Raw genomic sequence first — 23,939 nt, forward strand, 5'->3', positions numbered from 1 at the left:
TAAGGCTTTCACATCCTTCCTAAAGTGCGGTGCCCAGAACGGGACACAATACTCCAGTGGTGGCCAAACCAGTGTTTTATAAAGGTTCGACATAGCTTCCTTGCTCAATTATGTGCTTAAGTCTCTGGAGTGGGGCTTGAACCCACAATCTTCTAACTCAGAGGCAAGAGTGGTACCCACTGAATCACAGCTGACACTTAAGAGCATAAGAATGGGTGACAGGTTTGTCTGAAATTCCCGGCCCAGCGCTCTTAGTGGAGAGCTTAACCCATTTAAAATACGTCAGACAAGCGTACTAAACATTCTGTGCCGGTATACTATGGCGTAATTTCAGGTCGCCAGGACACATGTATCAGTGATATTACATGATACTGGTAGATCCACTGCGCGCATGCACAGAGGATGCCCTACTCTCACTGACCTGTGATTCCAGTATGCAACTTTAAGTAAATCGTAATCCGGGATTTCCAGCTCATCCTCCTCCCAGGTGGCCTGGTCGTACGGCAGATCCCTCCACTTCACCAGGTAGTGGTAGTTTCCCTTCTTGTCGATGCTGCAGAAAGGAATGTGATGAAGATGAGCGACAAGCGTGGGGCATAAAAGTGAACAGCACATTCATACATGTAGGAGACTGCAATTATCAATCCCCTCACCCGACTCGTGCACAGTTCAGTAGGGCAAGGATCAAAAACGAAGCAAGCGGAGGACATTGGTGACAACTCTTTGTCAAGTTCATAAGTGGACAAGGGACATGGAGGGTACCCTAGGCGAGGGGAGCTATCATATCCAAAGTGATGAGATTTGCTCGGCTGGTGTTAAAATTAATCAGAAACTTATTAAACGAATGGCTCCACATCGTGAAGCACAGAGGTTAAAATAAGGTTCAATTTTTTTTTTAAAAAGACCTTTGCGCCTAAATTTTCAGATTGGTGTTGTTAACGTCACCGTTAATCTGTTGAATGCCAGTGCAAAGTGTCCAAAACAAGGGGCCATAAATATAAGAAAGACACTAATAAATCCAATAGGGAATTCAGGAGAAACTTCTTTACACCAAGAGTGGTGAGAATGTGGAACTCGCTATTACAAGGAGTAGTTGAGGCAAATAGCATAGATGCATTTAAGGGGAAGCGAGATAAATACGAGGGAGAAAGGAATACAGGTTATGCTGATAGGGTGAGATGAAGAGGGGGTGGGAGGAGGCTCGTGTGGAGCATAAACACCGGGATAGACCAGTTCTGCAAAATGGCCTGTTTCTGTGCTGTATTCGAGATAATTCTATGATTGGAAAATCTAGGCCTTCATGTTATAGAATCAGAGCTCAGAAGGAGGCCATTTGGCCCACTGTGCCTGTGCAAGCTCTTTGAAAGAGCTATGCAATTAGTCCCACTCTCCTGCTCAATCCCCATAGCTTGGCAAATTTTTCCTTTTCAAGTATTTATCCAATTCATTTTTGAAAGTTACTACTGAATCTGCTTCCACCGCCCTTTCAGGCAGCGCATTCCAAACCATAACAACTTGTTGCCTTTGAGGAATCTCCTGACAGCCTGTTCAAAAAGCGGACCGTGAGTCCAAAATCCGATGCCATGTCTGATCGTTCGTGTGAACAGAGGTTAAAGTAAGGTTCAATTTTGTTTTTAAAAAGATCTTTGCGCCTAAATTTTCAGATTGGTGTTGTTAATGTCTTGCTGACGCCCAGTGTCTGGGATCATGCACAAAGAATGGCCCCAGTAGCACCCAGTGCCCATGGATCTGTCATACAGGAGACAGCAGCACTTTCACAGGAGCAGAGACACAAATAAAACTCTGAAAAAGACTAAAATACCTGGGACCAGATAAATGGGCATATTTACAAGGCGGCTAAGTTAGCAAACAACCGCTTAAAGCAAAATACTGTGAGTGCTGGAAATATGAAATAAAAACAGAAAAAGCTGGGAACACTCAGCAGGTCAGGCAGCATCTGTAGAGAGAGAAAAACAGAGTTAACGTTTCAGGTCGATGGCCTTTCATCAGACATCAACCCGAAACTTTAACTCTTGTTTCTCTCCATACAGATGCTGCCTGACCTGCTAAGTGTTTCCAGCATTTTCTGTTTTTAAACCCTTAAAGCAGTTGTACTACCGTTCGCTGTTGCACAATTTAACCCGGTTAACGAAAGCGTCACGCATGCGTATGTGAAATTTGTCGACAGGAAAACATGTGCAGTGATTCCTAGTTTCTCTGCCTGAAGGTGCAGTGCAGATCCACCAGAATGATCCCGGGGCCAAAAGGGTTAAGTTACGAGGACAGGTTGCTTAGACTCGGCTTGTGTTCCCTGGAGTATGGAAGATTAAGGGGTGATCTAATTGAGGTGTTTAAGATGGTTAAAGGAGTTGGTAGGGTAGATGGAAAGAAACTATTTCTTCTGGTGGGGGAAGTCTAGAACAAGGGGGCATAAAATTAGAGCTAAGCCGTTCAGGGGTGATGTCAGGAAAAACTTCTTCACACAAAGGGGAGTGGAAATCTGGTAAACTCTCCCCCCAAAAAAGCAGTGGATGCCGGGGGTCAATAAAGATTGAGACTGATAGATTTTTGCTAGGCAAGGACATTAAGGGTTCCGGAACCGAGGCGGGTAAATGGAGTTAAGATACCAATCTAATTGTATGGCAGAACGGGCTCGAGGGGCTGAGTGGTCTCTTCCTGTTCCAAAAGCTGACCAGACAGCTGTTCAGAGCCAGAGGTCCCACCTGTGCTGCAGGATGCGGTGGATGGTCATCCACTCTGGCTTTATCCCGTAGCGGTAAAACTTCTCCTCCATGGCGGCGTACTGCGGGTCCTGGGCTTTCCGCTTCTCGCTCTTGCTATCGTCGTCCCCAGAGCAGTAATCGAATGGAGGAGGCTCGTCCATGTCGGTCTTCCGCTGGTAATTCCGGAACATCACCGAGTGGTAAATCTCCAGCTGTTGGAAACCAGCAGATGTTCAGGTCACTTCAACCCAGACTAGCACCACAAGCATTGTGGGCAGTGTGTGCTGTACATTCCCGGGGGCCCCCTGTAAACACCGACACGCTCCCGGGGGCCCCTGTAAACACCGACACGCTCCCGGGGGCCCCTGTAAACACCGACACGCTCCCGGGGGCCCCCTGTAAACACCGACACGCTCCCGGGGGCCCCCTGTAAACACCGACACGCTCCCGGGGGCCCCTGTAAACACCGACACGCTCCCGGGGGCCCCTGTAAACACCGACACGCTCCCGGGGGCCCCTGTAAACACCGACACGCTCCCGGGGGCCCCTGTAAACACCGACACGCTCCCGGGGGCCCCTGTAAACACCGACACGCTCCCGGGGGCCCCTGTAAACACCGACACGCTCCCGGGGGCCCCTGTAAACACCGACACGCTCCCGGGGGCCCCTGTAAACACCGACACGCTCCCGGGGGCCCCAACCCTTGTTGTACCTGCCCTGGGAGCTTTACTTTGTATCTAACCAGTGTTGTACCTGCCCTGGGAGTGTTTGATGAGACAGTGCAGAGGGAGCTTTACTCTGTATCTAACCCGTGTTGTACCTGCCCTGGGAGTGTTGGATGGGACAGTGTAGAGGGAGCTTTACTCTGTATCTAACCCGTGCTGTACCTGCCCTGGGAGTGTTTGATGGGACAGTGTAGAGGGAGCTTTACTCTGTATCTAACCCGTGCTGTACCTGCCCTGGGAGTGTTTGATGGGACAGTGTAGAGGGAGCTTTACTCTGTATCTAACCTGTGTTGTACCTGCCCTGGGAGTGTTTGATGGGACAGTGTAGAGGGAGCTTTACTCTGTATCTAACCCGTGCTGTACCTGCCCTGGGAGTGTTGGATGGGACAGTGTAGAGGGAGCTTTACTCTGTATCTAACCCGTGCTGTACCTGCCCTGGGAGTGTTTGATGGGACAGTGTAGAGGGAGCTTTACTCTGTATCTAACCTGTGTTGTACCTGCCCTGGGAGTGTTGGATGGGACAGTGTAGAGGGAGCTTTACTCTGTATCTAACCTGTGCTGTACCTGCCCTGGGAGTGTTTGATGGGACAGTGTAGAGGGAGCTTTACTCTGTATCTAACCTGTGTTGTACCTGCCCTGGGAGTGTTTGATGGGACAGTATAGAGGGAGCTTTACTCTGTATCTAACCCAACCCATGTTGCTGACTCCAGCTCGACCAACAGCCCTCACTTTGATGAGCACAAAAAAGGAAACAAAAACACAAAAGTGACCCAAACCCACCTGAAGCTCGGTGACCCAGGAGCAGTGCCAGTACGATAAGCCCGCCCACTTAACGAAAAACTCCCGCTCGGGGCGCCCGTGCTGTGGTTTTGGTGGGGAGTCCTCTGGGTTGGCATCGGGTGGCCTGGGCACAGGGACTGCCAGCGGAGGTTCACCCCATCGCCAGTGAAGAATCCTCTGGACTCGTCCTTTCAATGCTGGGCACTACGGAGAAAACAGAAACAGGAGGACAAAGGGTTTACCGCCAGGCAACAAGAAGAACCAACTTGCATTTATATAGCGCCTTTCACCACCTCAGGACGTCCCAAAGCACTTCACAGCAATAAAGTACTCGTTTGAAGTTTAGTCACTGTTGTAATGTACAAAATGCAGCAGCCAATTTGCACAATAACAGCAATAAATATTGGCCAGGGCACCAGGGAGAACTCCTTTGCTCTTTGAAATCGTGCAGTGGGATCTTTTACATCCACCCAAGAGGGCAGACGCCGGGGCCTTGGTTTAATGTATCAATCGTCATTTTCAGTCCAGTAAGTTCTATGTTGAAGAATTTTAAGTTGTGAGGAAAAGGTTAAGAAAGTTGAGCTGGTTTTCTTTAGGAAAGAGACTTTGAAGTGAGTAACAGTGAACTGTTCAAGCTTAACGAAGGGGATTGAGAAAGTTGATCCAGGCAAATCCTTTACTGCGGCAAAGGGTTCAGGTACCACAGTGAAAGGTCAAGAACGTTCGGAGGGAGGAGTCGACATCGGTCAGAACCTTTTCCACCCAAAGGGGCAATCGAGGTGTGTAATAAAGGACGGACAAAAGGCAACTTAGTGAGTTTCTGGGCAGTGGGGTGGAGGGGAGAGGGGGATTAAAGGATATGGTGGATGGGATTGGCCTCCAAAAAAGGGATGGGCGTTTCGGGCACGATGACCTATTCCCTGTTCTTAAATATTCTTCTGCTCATACAAGGGGTCATTTTGTAAAGCTGCATTCCTGAGCACAGGGCCTCAGCCACCAGCAGCGACTTTCGAGAATTCAGGCCCGGCTCCCTGGCCATTTTCCATCTATTCATCTTCACGGACTGGAAAGCACCCGGAATGCAAACCCCAATTCCCAATACAGGCGTTCAGCTGGTGAGTCTCCACGCTGGGAATGCCAGTCTGTAAAATTACCTCATGTTGTTTTGTTTGTATATACACTCCCCACCGCATATGGCGGGCGTGTTCGTGCAAACCCAATTTGCCCGCTGTACGCGGTGGACACTAAATCTAGCGGACTCCCTCGTGCCAAAGATGTTGAAGAGATAAGGATCTAGGATCCCCTAATCTAGTTAAAAAGTGGTGGGGACTGTGCAGCTTGATGCTAAATGGGCCTGAAGTCAGATTATGATTTATTTGATAGTAGACCGACACATGGTCTTCATTTAGCGAGCGGCTGATTGAAGCTGCCCGAAGTCTCCATCTGCTGTTCGCACCATGTTAATAACGACGGGAGTTGGAAAGTGGAGACTTTGGGCACTAGACACACAGACACAGAGAGAGGCGCATACACACGCATGTGGGCCTCTTGTACTCGAGCTGATTGCCTGATTTCTCCCCCCCCACCGACGTGCTGAGCTCACGGTGTTGATCGAACCACAAGGGCAGTTTACAAGCAGAGAGGGAGAAGGGAATAGGTGGCTTTAAAAATGCTTCCAATTTTCTGCCCTCCTCTTCTGCGGGCGTCGACTCCCTGCTGGGGTGTCGCTGCCTTCTGGTCACTCTGCTCCCTTGTACAGGTGAACCTGCCGCACCCAACGTCCACTCTCACCAGCTTTCCCAGCCGGGGTCACTGGACGGTGATCAGGAGAGGGAATCCTGGCTGACGGTTTTTTAAAAAAAATATATAAATTCCCTGCCCCAACCCAAGGGGACACTCAAAATCAACTGTAGCCCCCATAGCGCAGCCAGGCTGAGATCAGCTCACTCAACACAGAACCGGCAACCCTCCTGCTCTAAAAGGCGTGCTGGATAAACTCACCAGGGGCGGCTGCTTTACCCGCGTTCTTGGTGCTGATTGGGAGTCAGTCTGGAAAATTTAAGCACCACCAGAAGGAAGAGGAGGCAGAAGGCCTTAGACAGGCACATGGGAACACCATCACCTCCAAGTCCCCCTCCAAGTCTCGCAACATCCCAACATGGACACATATCAGCCGTTCCTTCATGATCGCTGGGTCCAAATCCTGGAACTCCCTCCCTAGCAACACTTGTAGGAGCACCTTCACCACACGGACTGCAGCGGTTCAAGGCGGCGGCTCACCACCACCTTCTCAAGGGGCAACTAGGGATGGGCAATAAATGCCGGCCTCGCCAGCGACGCCCACAACCCGAGACTGAATTTTTAAAAAGGCCCCTCCCCACCCGACCCTCCCCCCAAAATATATTTAACGTTCGATGAGGAAGGAACTCACCGTACAACGAGGGCAGAGCCACTCCCCATTGGGGATTTCTGGAAGTGGTGGGTTGAGGCAGTGAATGTGGTAGGAGGACGGACAGGTGTCACAGCACAGCAGCTCTCCGCCATCTTTACAGACCCTGCAGTACTCCATGTGATCGTCCTCTTCCTCCCGCTCAGCCCCCACCTCCATTTCTTCCTCGTCCTCCTCCTCCTCTTCCTCTTCTTCCTCCTCGTCCTTCGCTTCCCATTGAATGCCTTCTTTCTCCTAAAGGAACACAGAGCGGGACTCGTTAAAAGCGGAGAATACCCAAACACGAGTTTTACCTTTCACTTTTTCGATGTTTGCCTTCGATGTAACATACGCACGATGGGGGGAGGGGGAGGGTTCATTTTTAAATGGCTGTATATAGTGACACCACAAGTCCCAGCCAGAATGGAGATGATTGGGCAATTCCCCAGTCAATCATGCCTGGCTACCGCACTGCTGTAAGTGACTGGGATTGATTTTACGCACATAATTTGTATTACGTCGCTATCCTCCACTCACTGGATTTTGCTGGAGAAATAATCCTGCTTTTATCGGGAGACGTTGCTGTGGTTTCAGTCATGATTTCTGTTTTGTTGTAGTTTAGGTCTCAAGTTCAGAAACTCTCAATTAAAAGCACAAGTCCCATCCCCGCTTCCAACTCATTGGCCCAGACAGTGGTGTCAATATTCATTCCGTTTTTAATTTCGGTGGGCAGGGGCAGAAAGCCGGCGATAGCGGATCGACCACCTGTTACACGCCCCGCCCGATCTTCAATGATGGGCGGCCCACCACCTGCCACCAGTTTTCCGTCCCCACCCCTCACCCTGCCTGACCTCCGTGATATTTAGTGGAATAACCATTTTGGTTCTCTCCAGTACGTCGCCAGAGCGGCCGTTCCTCACGTGAGAGCCTGGACAGCGAGTGGTGGCGGGCTATTCAGCAGTAGAGGGCATCGCGAGCCAACGTCCAATACAGGTGCACTTTGCGCGGGCTAGCTAGCAATCAGGAGCGGGAACCTTGGCTGGTTTCCCTGCGCCCCCACCCCTCTCTCTGCAGCCCAATGGCACTGAGGTGAACCGCAGCACCCATCGCACCACCCGGTCCAGACCAGTTAATTTATCAGCGGGAACCGAAGCTGGGATCTTCCTGGTCTGTGTAGCTGGTCATTGCACAATGGAGCCACCGGGGGAGTTAAATAAACCACTGAGCTCAATGCGAACACCATTAACATCCAGTACCAACTGGGTAAGGAATGGGGAGCAAGCATTTGTGTCTACAGCCACTAGGCAGGCTACCGTGCGGGACCAGTTAATGTTATAATATCATTCGTTCTTTAATTGAGCAGTGGCTGTCATCCAGTCTGTTCCGTCTGGGGATGGTTTGAGTGCTCACTATACGAGCAAGCAGTACTCACACAGTGTGGGCAGCTCCACTTTCCTTCAGGGGCTTTGTCCAGCTCTGGATCCAGGCAGACCAAGTGATAAGCTCTGGGGCAGGTATCGCACAAGATGATCTCTCCTCCCTGCTGACAGACCTCGCAGTAATCCTGGTGATCAGTCTCGTACCCATCCGCCTCATCCTCACCAACAACTACAGAAACGAGCAGGTTAAGAGTTAGTTAAAGTCGATCATCCGGAACCCAACCCAGGCTGAGGGGAAAAAATAAACGTAAAGACAGACTTGCATTTATACAGCGCCTTTCACAGCCTCAAGGTGTCCAAAGTGCTTCACAGACAATGAAGTACTTTTTTTGAAATGTAGCCACTGTTGTAATGTAGGAAACACAGCAGCCAATTTGTGCACAGCAAGATCCCACAAATAGCAACGTGATAATGACCAGATAATCTGTTTTTAGTGATGTTGGTCGAGGGATAAATATTGGCCAGGACACTGGGAAGAATGCCCCTGCTCTTCTTCAAAACAGTAGCCATGGGATTCCTTACGCCCGCCTGAGAGGGCAGACGGGGCCTTGATTTAACTCAGTGTAAAATGTAGTGTTAACGCTGGTCGATGGGGGTAAGGGAGTCGAATGATTAATTAGGAGTTTAATATAACATTACTCATGTGATATTTTTAATAATGAGGGAGGGGATGACTCCTGGAGGTCACCTGAGGTCAGATTTTGGGGTTCTCTGGAACAGACACAGTCTCGTTTTGGGTAGGAAACGAGCTGCATTCTGTATAGTTTGGGCACCCCATTATTACAGGAAGGATATAAAAGCAATAGAAAAGGTGGAGGGCAGGCTCACTGAGATGTTATCAGGAAAAGGGTGGTTACAGTTATGTTGATAGACTCGAGTACTTAGCAGACGGTTAGTGAGTGACCTGATAAGGGGGCTTCAAGATTATCAAGCATTATGAAGAAAAAAACGATGAGAGACAGTTTCTATTAGTCCGGGAGATGATAATGAGTAGGCAAAAATTTAAGATAATTAAAAAGAATCAAAGGGAATGTTAGAAAACATTTCTTTCCAGAGAGTGGGTAGGATGTGGAATTCTCTGCCACAAACCGTGGTTGAAGCAGAATCCATAACTTCCTATAAAAGAGAATTAGATAGTTGCTTGAAAAAGAGGAATATTAAAGGGTGTGGGGAGGGAGCAGGAGAGTAGGATTAGATTGTGTGGGATATTAAAGGGTGTGGGGAGGGAGCAGGAGAGTGGGATTAGACTGTGTGAGATATTAAAGGGTATGGAGAGTGAGTAGGAGAGTGGAATTAGACTGGGTGGGATATTAAAGGGTATGGAGAGTGAGTAGGAGAGTGGGATTAGACTGGGTGGGATATTAAAGGGTATGGAGAGTGAGTAGGAGAGTAGAATTAGACTGGGTGGGATATTAAAGGGTATGGAGAGTGAGTAGGAGAGTGGGATTAGACTGGGTGGGATATTAAAGGGTATGGAGAGTGAGTAGGAGAGTGGGATTAGACTGGGTGGGATATTAAAGGGTATGGAGAGTGAGTAGGAGAGTAGAATTAGACTGGGTGGGATATTAAAGGGTATGGAGAGTGAGTAGGAGAGTGGGATTAGACTGGGTGGGATATTAAAGGGTATGGAGAGTGAGTAGGAGAGTGGGATTAGACTGGGTGGGATATTAAAGGGTATGGAGAGTGAGTAGGAGAGTAGAATTAGACTGGGTGGGATATTAAAGGGTATGGAGAGCGAGTAGGAGAGTGGGATTGGACTGTATGGGATATTAAAGGGTATGGGGAGGGTGCAGGAGAGTGGAATTAGACTGGGTGGGATATTAAACGATGTGGGGAGGGAGCAGGAGAGTGGGATTAGACTGTGTGGGATATTAAAGGGTGTGGGGAGGGTGCAGGAGAATGGGATTAGACTGGGTGGGATATTAAAGGATGTGAGGAGGGAGCAGGAGAGTGGAATCAAACTAGGGGACCGATGTGGAGAAAAGCACCGGCACAGAACTGATGGGCCGAATGGCCCGTTTCACTGCTGGAACATTCTATGATTAGAAGGTGAGGGCACAGTACTTGTTACAAAAGAACAAACGTACATTTTCTGAGATTGAAATCTTTAGCCGCTGGAAATTCATAGCTTTAGGCACCAAGAGGGAGAGAGGGCATACAATTGTTCAGTTCCATGCTGACCTCCAAACCCTGATCTCTGCTTCCATCAACTCCACGACTGGGCAAAGATTGTTTTAGGAACAGGAAAACCAAACAACTTCATCCCCACAACTTTCTCCTCTTCGCACACGTCCCTCATCTAACTCCTTCCCAACTTTCACTCTTTTCCCTTCAGAAATGCATCTAATTGCCTCTTGCTCATTTAGTCTGTTTCGACATGCTCTCGCTGGTAACCTGTTCCACAACTGAATTCACCTTTGGCTGTAAAATCTCCCCCCCAGACATCCCCCCCCTTACTGTAATTTTTAAACCCGTGGCCCCTGGGATTTGAACCCTTCATTACGTTGAAGCATTTGCCTGAGTTAACTTGACCAATCGCTTTCGTAATGTCATTATACCAGGAGGGGTGAGTGAGCCGAAAGAGGCAGGCTCACTTCCCGCCCCTACACTTCCTGTTAACTCTCAGGCAACCCACAGACTGGCAAACCCAACCCCTACCCCCAACGATGCCAATCCATTCTAAAAAAAAATGAGACGCACTGGCAACCCCACAGAGGCTAACATGGCCGAAGGGAAGATAGAAACAGGAGGAGGGCCATTCAGCTCCTTGAGCCTGTTCCACCATTCGATTAGATCCTGGCTGATCTGCACCTCAACTCCATTATCCTTGATACCCTTAACCAACAAAAATCCATCCATCTCAGTCTGGAAAGCTCTAACTGACCCCCAGCATCCACAGCCTGTCGGGGGGACAGAGTTCCAGATTCCCACTCCCGCTTTGTGTGAAGAAGTGCTTCCTGACATCACCCCTGAACGGCCTGGCTCTAATTTTAAGGTTATGCCCCCTTGTTCTGGCCTCCCCCCACCAGAGGAAATAGTTTCTCTCGATCGACCCTCTCGAATCCTTTAATCAATTTAAACAGCACGATCGGATCACCCCATTAATCTCCTATACTCAGGGGGGATACAAGCCATGTTTATGCAAACTGACCTCGTAATTTAACCCTCTTCAGCCCCGAATAACCTGCATTAGTCACCACGACACACTTACTCTTTCTCTTCTTTCGGCAAGCTCTCACTTTCAGTTTTACTTTCTTCAGCGGCCCGGCCGAGCTGTCGGATCGTATAGAGGAGCTGTGCACGCTGGTGTCGTCGAAATCAGATTCCCCGTCCAAGTCCGCCTCGTCACTCTGAAAGAGCACAACGGTGGCATTTTAAGATGGAGGCTATGCTGCAGTCAGCCCGCCCGTGACTAAATAAAGCCTTGTGCTTTAGTCTGTGCTTTAGAGGAGGGCCCCACCAACGCATACAACAGATCTCTTTCGGGGTCTTGTTTTTTGGTTAAGTAGGCCAGGGGAATGAGACTGTGACACGCAGTCTGAAAGGAGAAACGAGGCTTCTCGCCCGAGGGCCACTCAGACCGCACGTGGAGACAGACTCTGTCACAGAAACCACAAGTGGAGATTGTGGTTTGCCTAAGGGCACGTCACAATACAACATCACTTCAACGCACAGCTTTCCAATCTCCCAGGTATTGCACATTTCCAGTGATACTAAGCATCAGGTACAAAAGTCTCAATCGTGATCTGTTAAAACAGCCCACCAGTACTGTACCCCAGTGTTATACAGTGATAGACCTGTACCCACCAGTACTGTACCCCAGTGTTATACAGTGACAGACCTGTACCCACCAGTACTGTACCCCAGTGTTATACAGTGTCAGACCTGTACCCACCAGTACTGTACCCCAGTGTTATACAGAGACAGACCTGTACCCACCAGTACTGTACCCCAGTGTTATACAGTGACAGGCCTGTACCCACCACTGTACCCCAGTGTTATACAGTGACAGACCTGTACCCACCAGTACTGTACCCCAGTGTTATACAGTGACAGACCTGTACCCACCAGTACTGTACCCCAGTGTTATACAGTGACAGACCTGTACCCACCAGTACTGCACCCCAGCTTTATACAGTGACAGGCCTGTACCCAACACTGTACCCCAGCATTATACAGTGACAGACCTGTACCCACCAGTACTGTATCCCAGTAACAGATCTGTACCCACCAGTACTGTACCCCAGTGTTATACAGTGACAGACCTGTACCCACCAGTACTGTACCCCAATATTACAGTGATTGATCTGTACCCACCAGTACTGTACCCCAGTGTTAGTGATTGACCTGTACCCACCAGTACTGTACCCCAGTGTTAGTGATTGACCTGTACCCACCAGTACTGTACCCCAGTGTTAGTGATTGACCTGTACCCACCAGTACTGTACCCCAGTGTTATACAGTGATTGACCTGTACCCACCAGTACTGTACCCCAGTGTTATACAGTGATTGACCTGTACCCACCATTACTGTACCCCAGTGTTATACAGTGATTGACCTGTACCCACCAGTACTGTACCCCAGTGTTAGTGATTGACCTGTACCCACCAGTACTGTACCTCAGTATTAGTGATTGATCTGTACCCCAGTAGTCCAGTGATTGACCTGTACCCACCAGTACTGTACCCCAGTATTACAGTGATTGACCTGTACCCACCAGTACTGTACCCCAGTGTTACAGTGATTGACCTGTACCCACCAGTACTGTACCCCAGTGTTACAGTGATTGACTTGTACCCACCAGTACACTCCCCCACCCCCCCCACACTGCAAAACAGGATGGTTCATGCGAAAGACTAAAGGCAATGGGCCTGGCACCCGACCAGGAATGCAAACGGTCTGACACTTACCGAGGAGCTTTTCTTCCTCTTTGACCCCATTATACCCAGCTTGATTTTCAAGAGAGCCATCTTCTTCCTCTTTTTCTTCTTCCCTTCCGGGATCCTCGGGCTCTTGCTCCTCTTCTTCGCTCCAGGACCTGCCGCCACAAGAATGGGCATTTTAATAATGGCTGCTGCTCCTCCCTTCTACCCGCGCCCCACCCACCCCACGACCCTGGTGACTGCGCGAGTGAATAGTGATCGTCCCACATGGTACCGGGCTAGACAGACCCAGGTACTTGATCCCTAGTCCGTGCCGTTAGCAGTATGCCAGGAAGCATTTCTTTTTGCAGAGAGTCGGTCATCGACCTTTAGAATAGTGTCAGTCGTGGCTCAGTCGATCGCACTCTCGCCTGAGTCAAAAGGTTCGTGGGTTCAAGTCCCACTCCAAAGACTTGAGCTCATAATCCAGTGCCAGTACCGCACTGTCGGAGGTGCCGTCTTTTGGATGAGACATTAAACCGAGGCACCGTCTGCCCTCTTGGGTGGACGTAAAAGATCCCACAGCCACTATTTCAAAGAGCAGGGGAGTTCCCCCCAGTGTCTTGGCCAATATTTATCCCTCAAACAACATCACTATAATAGATTATCTGGTCATTATCACATTGCTGTTTGTGGGATCTTGCTGAGCGCAAATTGACTGCCACATTCCTTACATTACAACAGCGACTGCACTTCAAAAAGGTACTTCATTGGCTGTAAAGTGCTTTGGGACGTCCTGAGGTCATGAAAGGTTCTGTATAAACGCAAGTCTTTCTTGGAATAGGATGGGTGGTGGTTGGGGTGAGGGGGGGGGAACGGAGAAAAGGAGAGGGCAAGGAGGCAGACTGGTGTACGCGGTCTGACCCACGTCTACACGGGACAGACCAGACTGACTGATTTGGTCTTCCATTGCGATTTTCACGCGTGTTTTCGTCTCCCTCGGACTGGGGCAGGTGGCCGAGAGCGCTCGAGCTCCCCCGACCCACCACTCACCTTTGCCCTCTTTGGTCTTGGCCTTGCGGACGGGAGGGGCTGGCAGCGTGGAGAGAGTCCCCGAGGAGGCGCCGGCCGACACCTGTTCCACCACGGCCGCCACCGCCGCTGCTGCTGCCGCCGCCGCCACCGCCGCTGCTGACCCCTTGAACGGGCTGTTGGCACTGAACTCCCTCCATTTGGCGCCAAGGATCGTCATCATTTTGGACATTGGAATCTTGGGGTTTTTCTTGGCAATGAGGGGCCTAGAGTTCAAAAACATATTTACGTTAGTGCACATCAGAGATAAAATCATCCCCTGTTAAATGTAGAACTACATCAAATGTACAGCACAGAAACACACCATTCGGCCCATCAGATCTATCCCGGTGTTTATGCTCCACACAAGCCTCCTCCCTCCCTACTTCATCTCACCCTATCAGCATATCCTTCTATTCCTTTCTCCCTCATGTATTTATCTAGCCTGCCCTTAAATGCATCTACGAGGAGCTCGTGCCATCATTTTAAACACAGATTTAAGATAATCGGCAAAAGAACCAGAGGGGGAAGATGAGGAGAATTTCTTTTACCCAGCGAGTTGTCATGATCTAAAATGCGCTGTCTGAAAGGGCGGTGGAAGCAAATTCAATAGTAATTTTCAAAAGGGAGTTTGGATATCTCCTTGAAAAGGAGACATTTGCAGGGCTATGGGGGGGTGGGGGGGGGTGGGGAGGGAGTGGAACTAATTGGATAAGCTCTTTCAAAGAGCCAGCACAGGCACGATGGGCCAAACGAACTCCTTCTGCGCTGCAAGATTCCATGATTTTTTTTTTAAACACATCATGCTGAACTAGGTAGCCAGAACAGCAGAGGGCAAATCGGGCTTAAACCACAAGGCGCACTGGTCAGATTACACCCCGAGTACAGGCTCCAGCTTTGGGACGTTTCACTACGTTAAAGGCGCTGTATAAATGCAAGTTGTTGTAGGACAAGGGGCCACGCATCGAATCATAGAAAATTTAAGGCACAGAAGGAGGCCATTCGGCCCATCGTGTCCGCGCCGGCTGAGAAACGAGCCACCCAGCCCAATCCCACTTTCCCGCATTTGGTCCGCAGATCACGGCTCTTCAGGTGCACATCCAGGTATTTTTTTTTAAATGAGTTGAGGGTTTCTGCCTCTACCACCCTCTCAGGCAGTGAGTTCCAGATCCCCACCACTCTCCGGGTGAAAACATTTTTCCTCATTTCCGCTCTAATCCTTCTACCAATCAATGTAAATCTATGCCCCCTGGTTATTGACCTCTCCACTAAGGGAAATAGATCCTTCCTATTCACTCTATCTAGGCCCCTCATAATTTTGTACACCTCAATCAAATCACCCCTCAGCTTCTTCTGTTCCAAGGAAAACAACCCCAGCCTATCCAATCTTTCATCGTAGCTAAAATTCTCCAGTCCTGGCAACATCCTCGTAAATCTCCTCTGCACCCTCTCTAGTGCAATTACATCCTTCCTGTAATGTGGTGACCAGAACTGTGCGCAGTACTCAAGCTGTGGCCTAACTAGTGTTTTATGCAGTTCCAGCATAACCTCCCTGCTCTTATATTCTATGCCTCGGCTAATAAAGGAAAGTATTCCATATTCCTTCTCAACCACCTTATCTACCTGTCATGCTACCTTCAGGGATCTGTGGACATGCATTCCAAGATCCCTCACTTCCTCTACACCTCTCAGTATCCTCCCATTTATTGTGTACTCCCTTGCCTTGTTTGCTCTCCCCAAATGCATTCTCACATTTCTCCGGATTGAACTCCATTTGCCACTTTTCTGCCCATCTGACCAGTCCATTGATATCTTCCTGCAGTCTACAGCTTTCCTCCTCACCATCAACCACACAGCCTATCTTTGTGTATCCCCAAATTTCTTAAATCATGCCCCCAATGTTTAAGTCCAAATTGTTAATGTATACCACAAAAAGCAAAGGACCGAGTACCGAGCTGTGCGGCATCAAACTGGAAACAGCCTTCCAGTCGCAAAAACACCCGTCGACCATTATCCTTTGCTTCCTGCCACATTCAAGCTAACGAGAGGCAACACTGAGACTGATGTCAAAATATTCTTCATAAAGAGAGTGATCCACACATGGAATGGACATCTGGGTAGGTTGGGGGGGCAAAAGCCTTAATCATTTAAGGAACTACTGGATTCTGTGATCAGGGGTGGGGGCAGCGGTGGAGAAGGAAAAGGGGAGAAAGTCTGCAGGTTCCTTCTGGATTAACGAGTTGGACTGGCTTAACGAGCGTGTATCTAGTGATCAGGTATTTTAGGAACAGGAAAAGGGATGACAACGGCTTACAGTGATGATGAAGATAGTGGTGGTGGTGGTGGTGATGGTGATCACAGTGTTGGTGGTGGTCATGGCTGTGTCGGTGGTGGTGATGGCGGTGTTGGTGGTGTGATGGCGGTGATGGCGGTGATGGTGGTGACGATGGTGATAGTGTTGTTGGTGGTAATGATGACGATGCTGGCGACAGTGGTGATGACAGGAAAATATCAGGAATGTGACTGTAGAATTCACAGGGAATTTTGTTTATGCTCAACACAAACAGGGCTCCAAAGAGCTGTCATCGGAGTTTTAAGAACAAAACTGAATTTTGCGCACAGGATTCCCAAATTTAGCCCAACATTTCTAGCAATAGCAGAAAGTGCTAGAAATGGAGAACATTAGGACTCGAGCACGCAATCCAGGCTGATGCCCCAGTGCAGTACTGTCGGAGGTGCAGCACTGTCGGAGGTGCCGTCTTTCGGATGAGACATTAATCCAAGGCCCCCGTCTGTCTGTTGCAATGGTTCAGTGGGACATTAAAAGATCCTGTGGTGCTACTTGATGAAGAGCGGGGGAGCTCAACCCAGTATCCGGGCCAACAATCCTTCCTCAACCAACATCTTTGGGATCTTGCTGTGCAAAAATGGCCACCAACAACAGTCACCGCAATTCAGAGCAAACGAAGCGCTTAGTGATGTTTCAGAGACATAAATAGAATGTGAGCTTTTATTTTCTTTTAACAACTGCCTACCCCCCCCACCCACCCAGCAATATAGGACTGCTCCCTCCCAGCTCACCTCATAAACTGGCTGAAGGTCTTGTAGTTAGTTAAAGTGCGATAGTCGTCCTCTGTGAATACGTGGTCCACATCTTCCAGCCCCCAGTCCTCCAGTAGACGGGCAGAGGTCTTCGGTTCAGCCTGTTAGAGAGAGAGAAAGAGTCATAGAATCATCTAATCATACAGCACAGGAGGTGGCCGCCGGCTATCCAACTAGTCCCACTCCCCTGCTCTTTCCCCATAGCTCTGCAAATATCTTCCCTTTAAGTATTTATCCAATTCACCTTTTAAAAGTTACCACTGAATCTGCTTCCACCAGCGCATTCCAGATCGTAACTACTTGTTGTGTTTAAAAAAAAATTCTCGTCTCCTCCTCTGGTTCTTTTGCCAATTACCTTAAATCTGTGTCCTCTGGTTACCGACCCTCCTGCCACTGGAAACCATTTCTCCCTCTCTACTCTTTCAAAACCCCTCATGATTCTCCATGGGAACACGGCCCAAGGTCACGAACCCCTATCCCGTACCTCAGTCGCATCAGATTGGTGCTCGAGCCGCTCAAGTGTCCAAATCCTCAATCCCACAAAAATTAAACATTATGTTTCCTCCCCTTTTTGGAGGTCCAGTATCCCCTTGATTTTGCTTTTCTCCTGAAGCCATCGGTAGCCCCAGCCACTCTCCACTAATTCAGCACGCACTCAGTCACTGAACCAGAGTCAGTACAGCTTCCTAACCCATTAGGCTGTCAGGGAAGGAACAACTCCAAGGTGAATTAAGCAAGGTGGCTCTGCATTTCCAAGCACTTGTATGATGAGACTGAGGCTTAGAGGGTTAAATTATGAGGATGGGTTGCATAAACTTGGTTTGTATTCCCCTGCGTACAGGAGATTGAGGGGTGATCTGATCGAGATATTTAAAAATGATAAAAAGGATTCGATAGGGTAGATACGGAGAAACTATTTCCTCTGGTGGGGGGAGTCCAGAACAAGGGGTGCAATCTTAAAATTAGAGCTCGGCCGTTCAGGGGTGATGTCAGGAAGCACTTCTTCACACAAAGGGGAGTGGAAATCTGGAACTCTCTCCCCCAAAAAGCTGCTGAGGCTGGGGGGTCAATTGAAAGTTCCAAAACTGAGATTGATAGATTTTTGTTAGGTAAGAGACTGGAGCAACGGCAGACAGGTGGAGTTAAGATACAGATCAGCCATGATCTAACTGAACGGCGGAACAGGCTCGAGGGGCTGAATGGCCACTGAGCCAGAGGGGGCTTAGGCGTTAAACCGGTGACCTGAGAGCGAGTCGGTGCTCACGGGAAGGAGCTGCAATGCCCTTCCTGGTGGGCAGGCTCCACTGATCCGATCGGTCGGGAGGAGAAGCGTGACGGAAGTGGAGGACACAGGAGTGAAACCCATTCGTTACCTTGCGGCCTTCCTCCTCTCCATCTTCGTCCCCCTGCTCCTTCTTCCGGCGCTTGATTTTCTTTTCTTTCTTCTCCTTTCGTTTCTTTCTCTTTTTCTTGCCAAAGTCGCTGCAGCCGCTGTCCGATTTCTCCTCGGGCTCTTCCCGCTCAGAGGCCAACTCGTCCTCACTTTCCTGCTTTGAACAAAGCAGAGGCCAAGTGGGTTTTTAAATTTCTTAAGTGAGAAAATGCCAATCACTCACCTCGAGGAATTACACAGAATTTACAGCATAGAAACAGGGCAATCGACCCAACTGTTTACGCTCCTCACGAGCCTCCTCCCACCTTACTTCATCTCACCCTATCAGAATACCTTTCTGTTCCTTTCTCCCTCATGTGCTTATCGAGCTTCCCCTTAAATGTATCTATTCTATTCACCTCAACTACTCCTTGTGGGAGCGAGTTCCACATTCTAACCACTCTCTGGGTGAAGAAGTTTCTCCTGAATTCCCGATTGGATTTATTAGCGATTATCTTATATTTATGGCCCCTAGTTTTTGTCTCCCCCACAAGTGGAAACATCTTCTCTACGTCTAGACTATCAAAACCTTTCATAATCCTAAAAACCTCTATTAGGTCATCCCTCAGTCTTCTCTTTTCCAGAGAAAAGTGCCCCAGCCTGTTCAGTCTTTCTCCCAGCCCAGGAGAAGGTGGAGAGAGGAGAGGGGGAGGGGAGCGAACTCAGTAAGCTTAGCACAGTGTAAGTATGGATATTGAGGTAGGAGATTGGCACCGTGTGAAACTCACAGATACATCACTCTACATCGTCAGCTTCTAAACCCATTGTTCTCAAATACATTAAAATGAGACTTCCAGCTTGCTACGCCCGTATCCCTGATTTCATAACGCTGTGACATTGGTAACACTCGGATCAACAATAGGTATGCTGTCACGCTGTAACAGGTAACGCCTGCAGTACGTAGCTCACGCTACCACAACCTGACTTTCTTGCCCGTAATTCTTTCTTGGTCCAGAGGTGGCGCTGTAACCCCTCTCAGCCTGTTACAACAAACACAGCTTAAAGACCCACCATTCACTCCAACTAACTGTGAGCAATGCCACGGGATATTCACTGGTAACGTTAGGAATCTCGCACATAGTACGCACTTCCTGCAGGTGTGACATTTACTTCCTGTAAAAGTTTCCCTGTTGTGCCTTGTTAATAACACCCCCGCTGTTATAAAAATGTATTCTCTGCCTCCCCGTAAGCAATGCCACAGATCTACTGCTAACGTATTAAAAGTCTTGACACTTACAGGATGCATCAGCTATGCACACTTATTTCCTGTAACACTTTCCCGTCACGCTTTGTTGCCAATGCCCCATTATAAAACTCACAGCAAGCAACACCACAGGGGATCTGCCAGCAGATTTAAATTATCTACCATTTCCCTACATTACAACAGTGATCACACTTTAAAAGTACTACATTGGCTGTAAAGTGCTGGGGCATCTTGAGGTTGTGAAAGGTGCTATATAAATGCAAGTTCTTTCTTCTTTGCTCTTTCATTTCATTAATTAAAAAACCTGCACAAAAAAGAAAGAAATGCACTAGAGTTCGCTCATATCCAATACCTCCCACAGCAATCTGGCACGAGAATCACCCCAACACAACAGTCGTGTTTTAACACACAGTCCCATGCACGGTTGGCCCCTGAATCGGTTGGGGGGGGGAAAAGAGAGAGAGAGAGAGAGAGAGAGAGAGAGAGAGAGAGAGAAAAAAAAGAGGAAAAGAACGAAAGAAAGGAAAGTAAGTCGGCCTGGATTTTGTGCTCTCTCCTGCTGGCTGCAGTCAGCGTATGACCTGGTAGGGAGAATAAACAGGAGACTCAGATGTAAAATGTCAACGAGAAAGGTTAGCAATATTTTGTTTTGAAGTTCTGAAATCCAGATGAAGGATCAAGGCCAATAAACACAGGACAGCAACAGCTGGGGGAAAAAAGGAGAAAAACCAGAGAGTAGCAATCAGTTGATGCAAAGCTTGGATTTGAAAAACAGACACAGCTAGCCAACACCAGCCTCCTCCTGCCTCGACACAAGTCAACTTCACAAGCCCAGAGAAAGATCACATTCAGGCTTTCCCGTTGTTTGCAGCGTCTTTGTCTTGGTGCCGGTACGGAGATTGCTGCACCATGCGGGTAAGGGCAAAATTTGGGGACTCCCGAGGTTTCACGAGTAAACAGCAAAGATGATTCCTCTCCATTGAGGTGGATCGACTGCACGTGATTCAACAAAGTCTGCAGAAACAATGAATTACTTACCTGCTCCTCGGTTAGGGGGTTGTGTACAGACTACTGGTCAGAGGCAGCTGAGGAAGAGGCCATCCAATGCTGAACTGCTCTGACAGCGACACTCTGTTCCAGTGTTGGTCACAGAGGGAGGGCACCATGCACAGCATCCCTTTAATCCACATGAAGACCCGGCGGTTGCCTGCTTCTTTCTCTCTCTCTCTCTCGTCCCCCTCCCTCCCCTGCTTCCTCCTCCTCACTCCCCTCCCCCCTGCTTGCTCCTTCCCTCACTCCCCTCCCCCCTGCTTGCTCCTTCCCTCACTCCCCTCCCCCCTGCTTGCTCCTTCCCTCACTCCCCTGCCCCCTGCTTGCTCCTTCCCTCACTCCCCTCCCCCCTGCTTGCTCCTTCTCTCACTCCCCTCCCCCCTGCTTGCTCCTTCACTCCCCTCCCCCCCGCGTGCTCCTTCTCTCACTCCCCTCCCCGCTTGCTCCTTCTCTCACTCCCCTCCCCCCTGCTTGCTCCTTCTCTCACTCCCCTCCCCCGTGCTTGCTCCTCCCCTCCCTCCTGCTTTCTCCTTCTCTCACTCCCCTCCCACCTGCTTGCTCCTCTCTCTCTCTCACTCCCCTCCCCCCTGCTTGCTCCTTCACTCCCCTCCCCCCCGCGTGCTCCTTCTCTCACTCCCCTCCCCGCTTGCTCCTTCTCTCACTCCCCTCCCCCCTGCTTGCTCCTTCTCTCACTCCCCTCCCCCGTGCTTGCTCCTCCCCTCCCTCCTGCTTTCTCCTTCTCTCACTCCCCTCCCCCCTGCTTGCTCCTTCTCTCACTCCCCTCCCCCCTGCTTGCTCCTTCCCTCACTCCCCTCCCCCCTGCTTGCTCCTTCTCACTCCCCTCCCCCTGCTTGCTCCTTCTCTCTCTCCCCTCCCCCCTGCTTGCTCCTTCTCTCTCTCCCCTCCCCCCTGCTTGCTCCTTCTCTCTCTCCCCTCCCCCCTGCTTGCTCCTTCTCTCATTCCCCTCCCTCCTGCTTGCTCCTTCTCTCATTCCCCTCCCTCCTGCTTGCTCCTTCTCTCACTCCCCTCCCCCCTGCTTGCTCCTTCTCTCTCTCCCCTCCCCCCTGCTTGCTCCTTCTCTCTCTCCCCTCCCCCCTGCTTGCTCCTTCTCTCATTCCCCTCCCTCCTGCTTGCTCCTTCTCTCATTCCCCTCCCTCCTGCTTGCTCCTTCTCTCACTCCCCTCCCCCCTGCTTGCTCCTTCTCTCACTCCCCTCCCCCCTGCTTGCTCCTTCTCTCACTCCCCTCCCCCCTGCTTGCTCCTTCTCTCTCTCCCCCTCCCTCCTGCTTGCTCCTTCTCTCACTCCCCTCCCCCCTGCTTGCTCCTCTCTCTCTTCCCCCCTCCCTCCTGCTTGCTCCTCTCTCTCTCCTCTCTCCTCTCTCCCCCCTCCCCCTCCCCCTCTCTCTCACCTCACCCAAGCTGGATCCATCAGGTGGCTCATCTAACAAACAAAAAAAAGTCTGCTTTGATGAGCTATGGTTCTCTGGCATTTAAAAATATATATAAATAAAGCTCCCATCCCCCACAACAATTCTCTCCCCTCCCTTCCTTCCTTTCAGCATTGTCACTCGGAATCCAGTCCCAGTTGAGCTGGCTGCCCTCTAGCGCCTAGCGACCGCTCTTTATGTGTGAGCCTAGCCAATGAGTGTTGGTAGGGCACACACAAAAGAGCTTGATCCTGTCCTGCCGTGACCTCTCTGTGCAGGCACAAAGACACACGCACACACACACACACTTACTTACAGGGATAACAGAAGAGTGATCGGGAGCAGGTACCCTGGCTGATTTCTTTTCCCCCTTCCCTAGCTCAGGGTACACTGGCGCTGACTGTAGCCATGGCTAAGATCAGCCAACCATATGGTGCAGCAGAGTCTAGCTTTGCTCAATCAATCACTCCAGCGTGCTGGAGAACTCGAACACTGACAGATCCCCCTCCCCTTCAGGAATTATGAACCAGGTTTGGGTTTCTGACATGCCGGGGGCGCTGTTAGCAAAGGTTAATAGAGTGCTGAAAGAGATTGTGCGGTGCCAGATCCTAGATAACTGCACACAATGGTACTGTTACTGCCTTAATGGAGCCTGCATGCTGCTGACCCACTGGATACTATATCCAACAGTCAGCTCCAACAACAACTGGCATTTATACAGCGCCTTGAACGTAGCAAAACATCCCAATGCGCTTCACAGGAGCGTTTTCAGATAAAATTTGACACTGAGCCACATAAGGAGATATTAGGACAGGTGACCAAAAGCTTGGTCAAAGAGGTAGGTTTTAAAGGAGTGTCTTAAAAGGCGAGAGAGGCGGAGAGGTTTAGGGAGGGAATTCCAGAGATTAGGGCCTAGACGGTGGAAGACACGGCCGCCAACGGTGGAGCGATTAAAATCTAGGATGCACAAGGGGCCGGAATTGGAGGAGTGCAGAGATCTTGGAGGGTTGTAGGGCTGGAGGAGGTAACAAAGATGGGGAGGGGCAAGGCCATGGAGGGATTTGAACATGAGGAAGAGAATTTGAAAATCAAGACGTTGCCAGACCGGGAGCCAATGTAGGTCAGCGAGCACAGGGGTGATAGATACAAGTTGGTGCAAATTGGGATACGGACAGCAGAGTTTTGGATGAACTGAACTTAACAGAGGGTGGAAGGTGGGAAGCCGGCCAGGATAGCATTGGAATAGTTGAGTCTGGAGCCACGGAGAGGTGCGAGGGCTATCCCATCAGGACGGGGTAATGCCTTTTTGCTGAGTGATTTAGCATGATGGTCACAAGCAGATTCAACAGTAAAGGGGAATTGGAGATCTACTTGAAAAGGAAAAACTTGCAGGGCTATGGGGAGGGAAAAAGAATGCGACTCATCGGTTGGCTCTTTCAAAGAGCTGGCACAGGCACGATGGGCCAAACGGCCTCCATCTGTGCTGTGTGATTCTATCACTCTAATCGCTGCAGTCTACGAACTCTCATGACCCCCCCGCCCCGCCCCATCACAAGGCGTCTTGGAGCTGCCGCATCACCTTTAGGAGAGGGAAAGGAGGAAATTCAAAAGGAAACCCAAAGCTCTCTCTCTCTCTCTCTCTCTCTCTCTCTCCTCCTTCCCACATTAAAAACGCAGATACCCCAAGGTGCACAGA

The 23,939-nt window shown here is 49.8% G+C and overlaps 1 protein-coding gene across 10 annotated transcripts in view; it reads right to left on the bottom strand.

Annotated features, from left to right (window-relative positions):
- The window catches only part of chd3 (chromodomain helicase DNA binding protein 3), a 110,399-nt gene that overhangs the window by 67,506 nt on the left and 18,954 nt on the right, over positions 1 to 23,939 (bottom strand). For 6 of the 10 annotated variants that reach the window (XM_067972027.1, XM_067972029.1, XM_067972025.1 and 3 more), the window contains 10 exons: positions 18,505 to 18,681; positions 17,111 to 17,232; positions 14,012 to 14,256; positions 13,007 to 13,134; positions 11,307 to 11,445; positions 8,089 to 8,264; positions 6,660 to 6,911; positions 4,229 to 4,432; positions 2,724 to 2,935; positions 422 to 553 (listed from right to left, as the gene is read on the bottom strand). In XM_067972027.1, the coding sequence (XP_067828128.1) occupies positions 422 to 553; positions 2,724 to 2,935; positions 4,229 to 4,432; positions 6,660 to 6,911; positions 8,089 to 8,264; positions 11,307 to 11,445; positions 13,007 to 13,134; positions 14,012 to 14,256; positions 17,111 to 17,232; positions 18,505 to 18,681 (1,787 nt within the window). The remainder of the gene's footprint in view (positions 1 to 421; positions 554 to 2,723; positions 2,936 to 4,228; positions 4,433 to 6,659; positions 6,912 to 8,088; positions 8,265 to 11,306; positions 11,446 to 13,006; positions 13,135 to 14,011; positions 14,257 to 17,110; positions 17,233 to 18,504; positions 18,682 to 23,939) is intronic. The other 4 variants (XM_067972028.1, XM_067972032.1, XM_067972034.1 and 1 more) reach the window with 1 other exon arrangement.

Source organism: Heptranchias perlo, chromosome 35 (genome assembly GCF_035084215.1).
Source record: "Heptranchias perlo isolate sHepPer1 chromosome 35, sHepPer1.hap1, whole genome shotgun sequence".
NCBI classification, from domain to species: Eukaryota; Metazoa; Chordata; class Chondrichthyes; order Hexanchiformes; family Hexanchidae; genus Heptranchias; species Heptranchias perlo.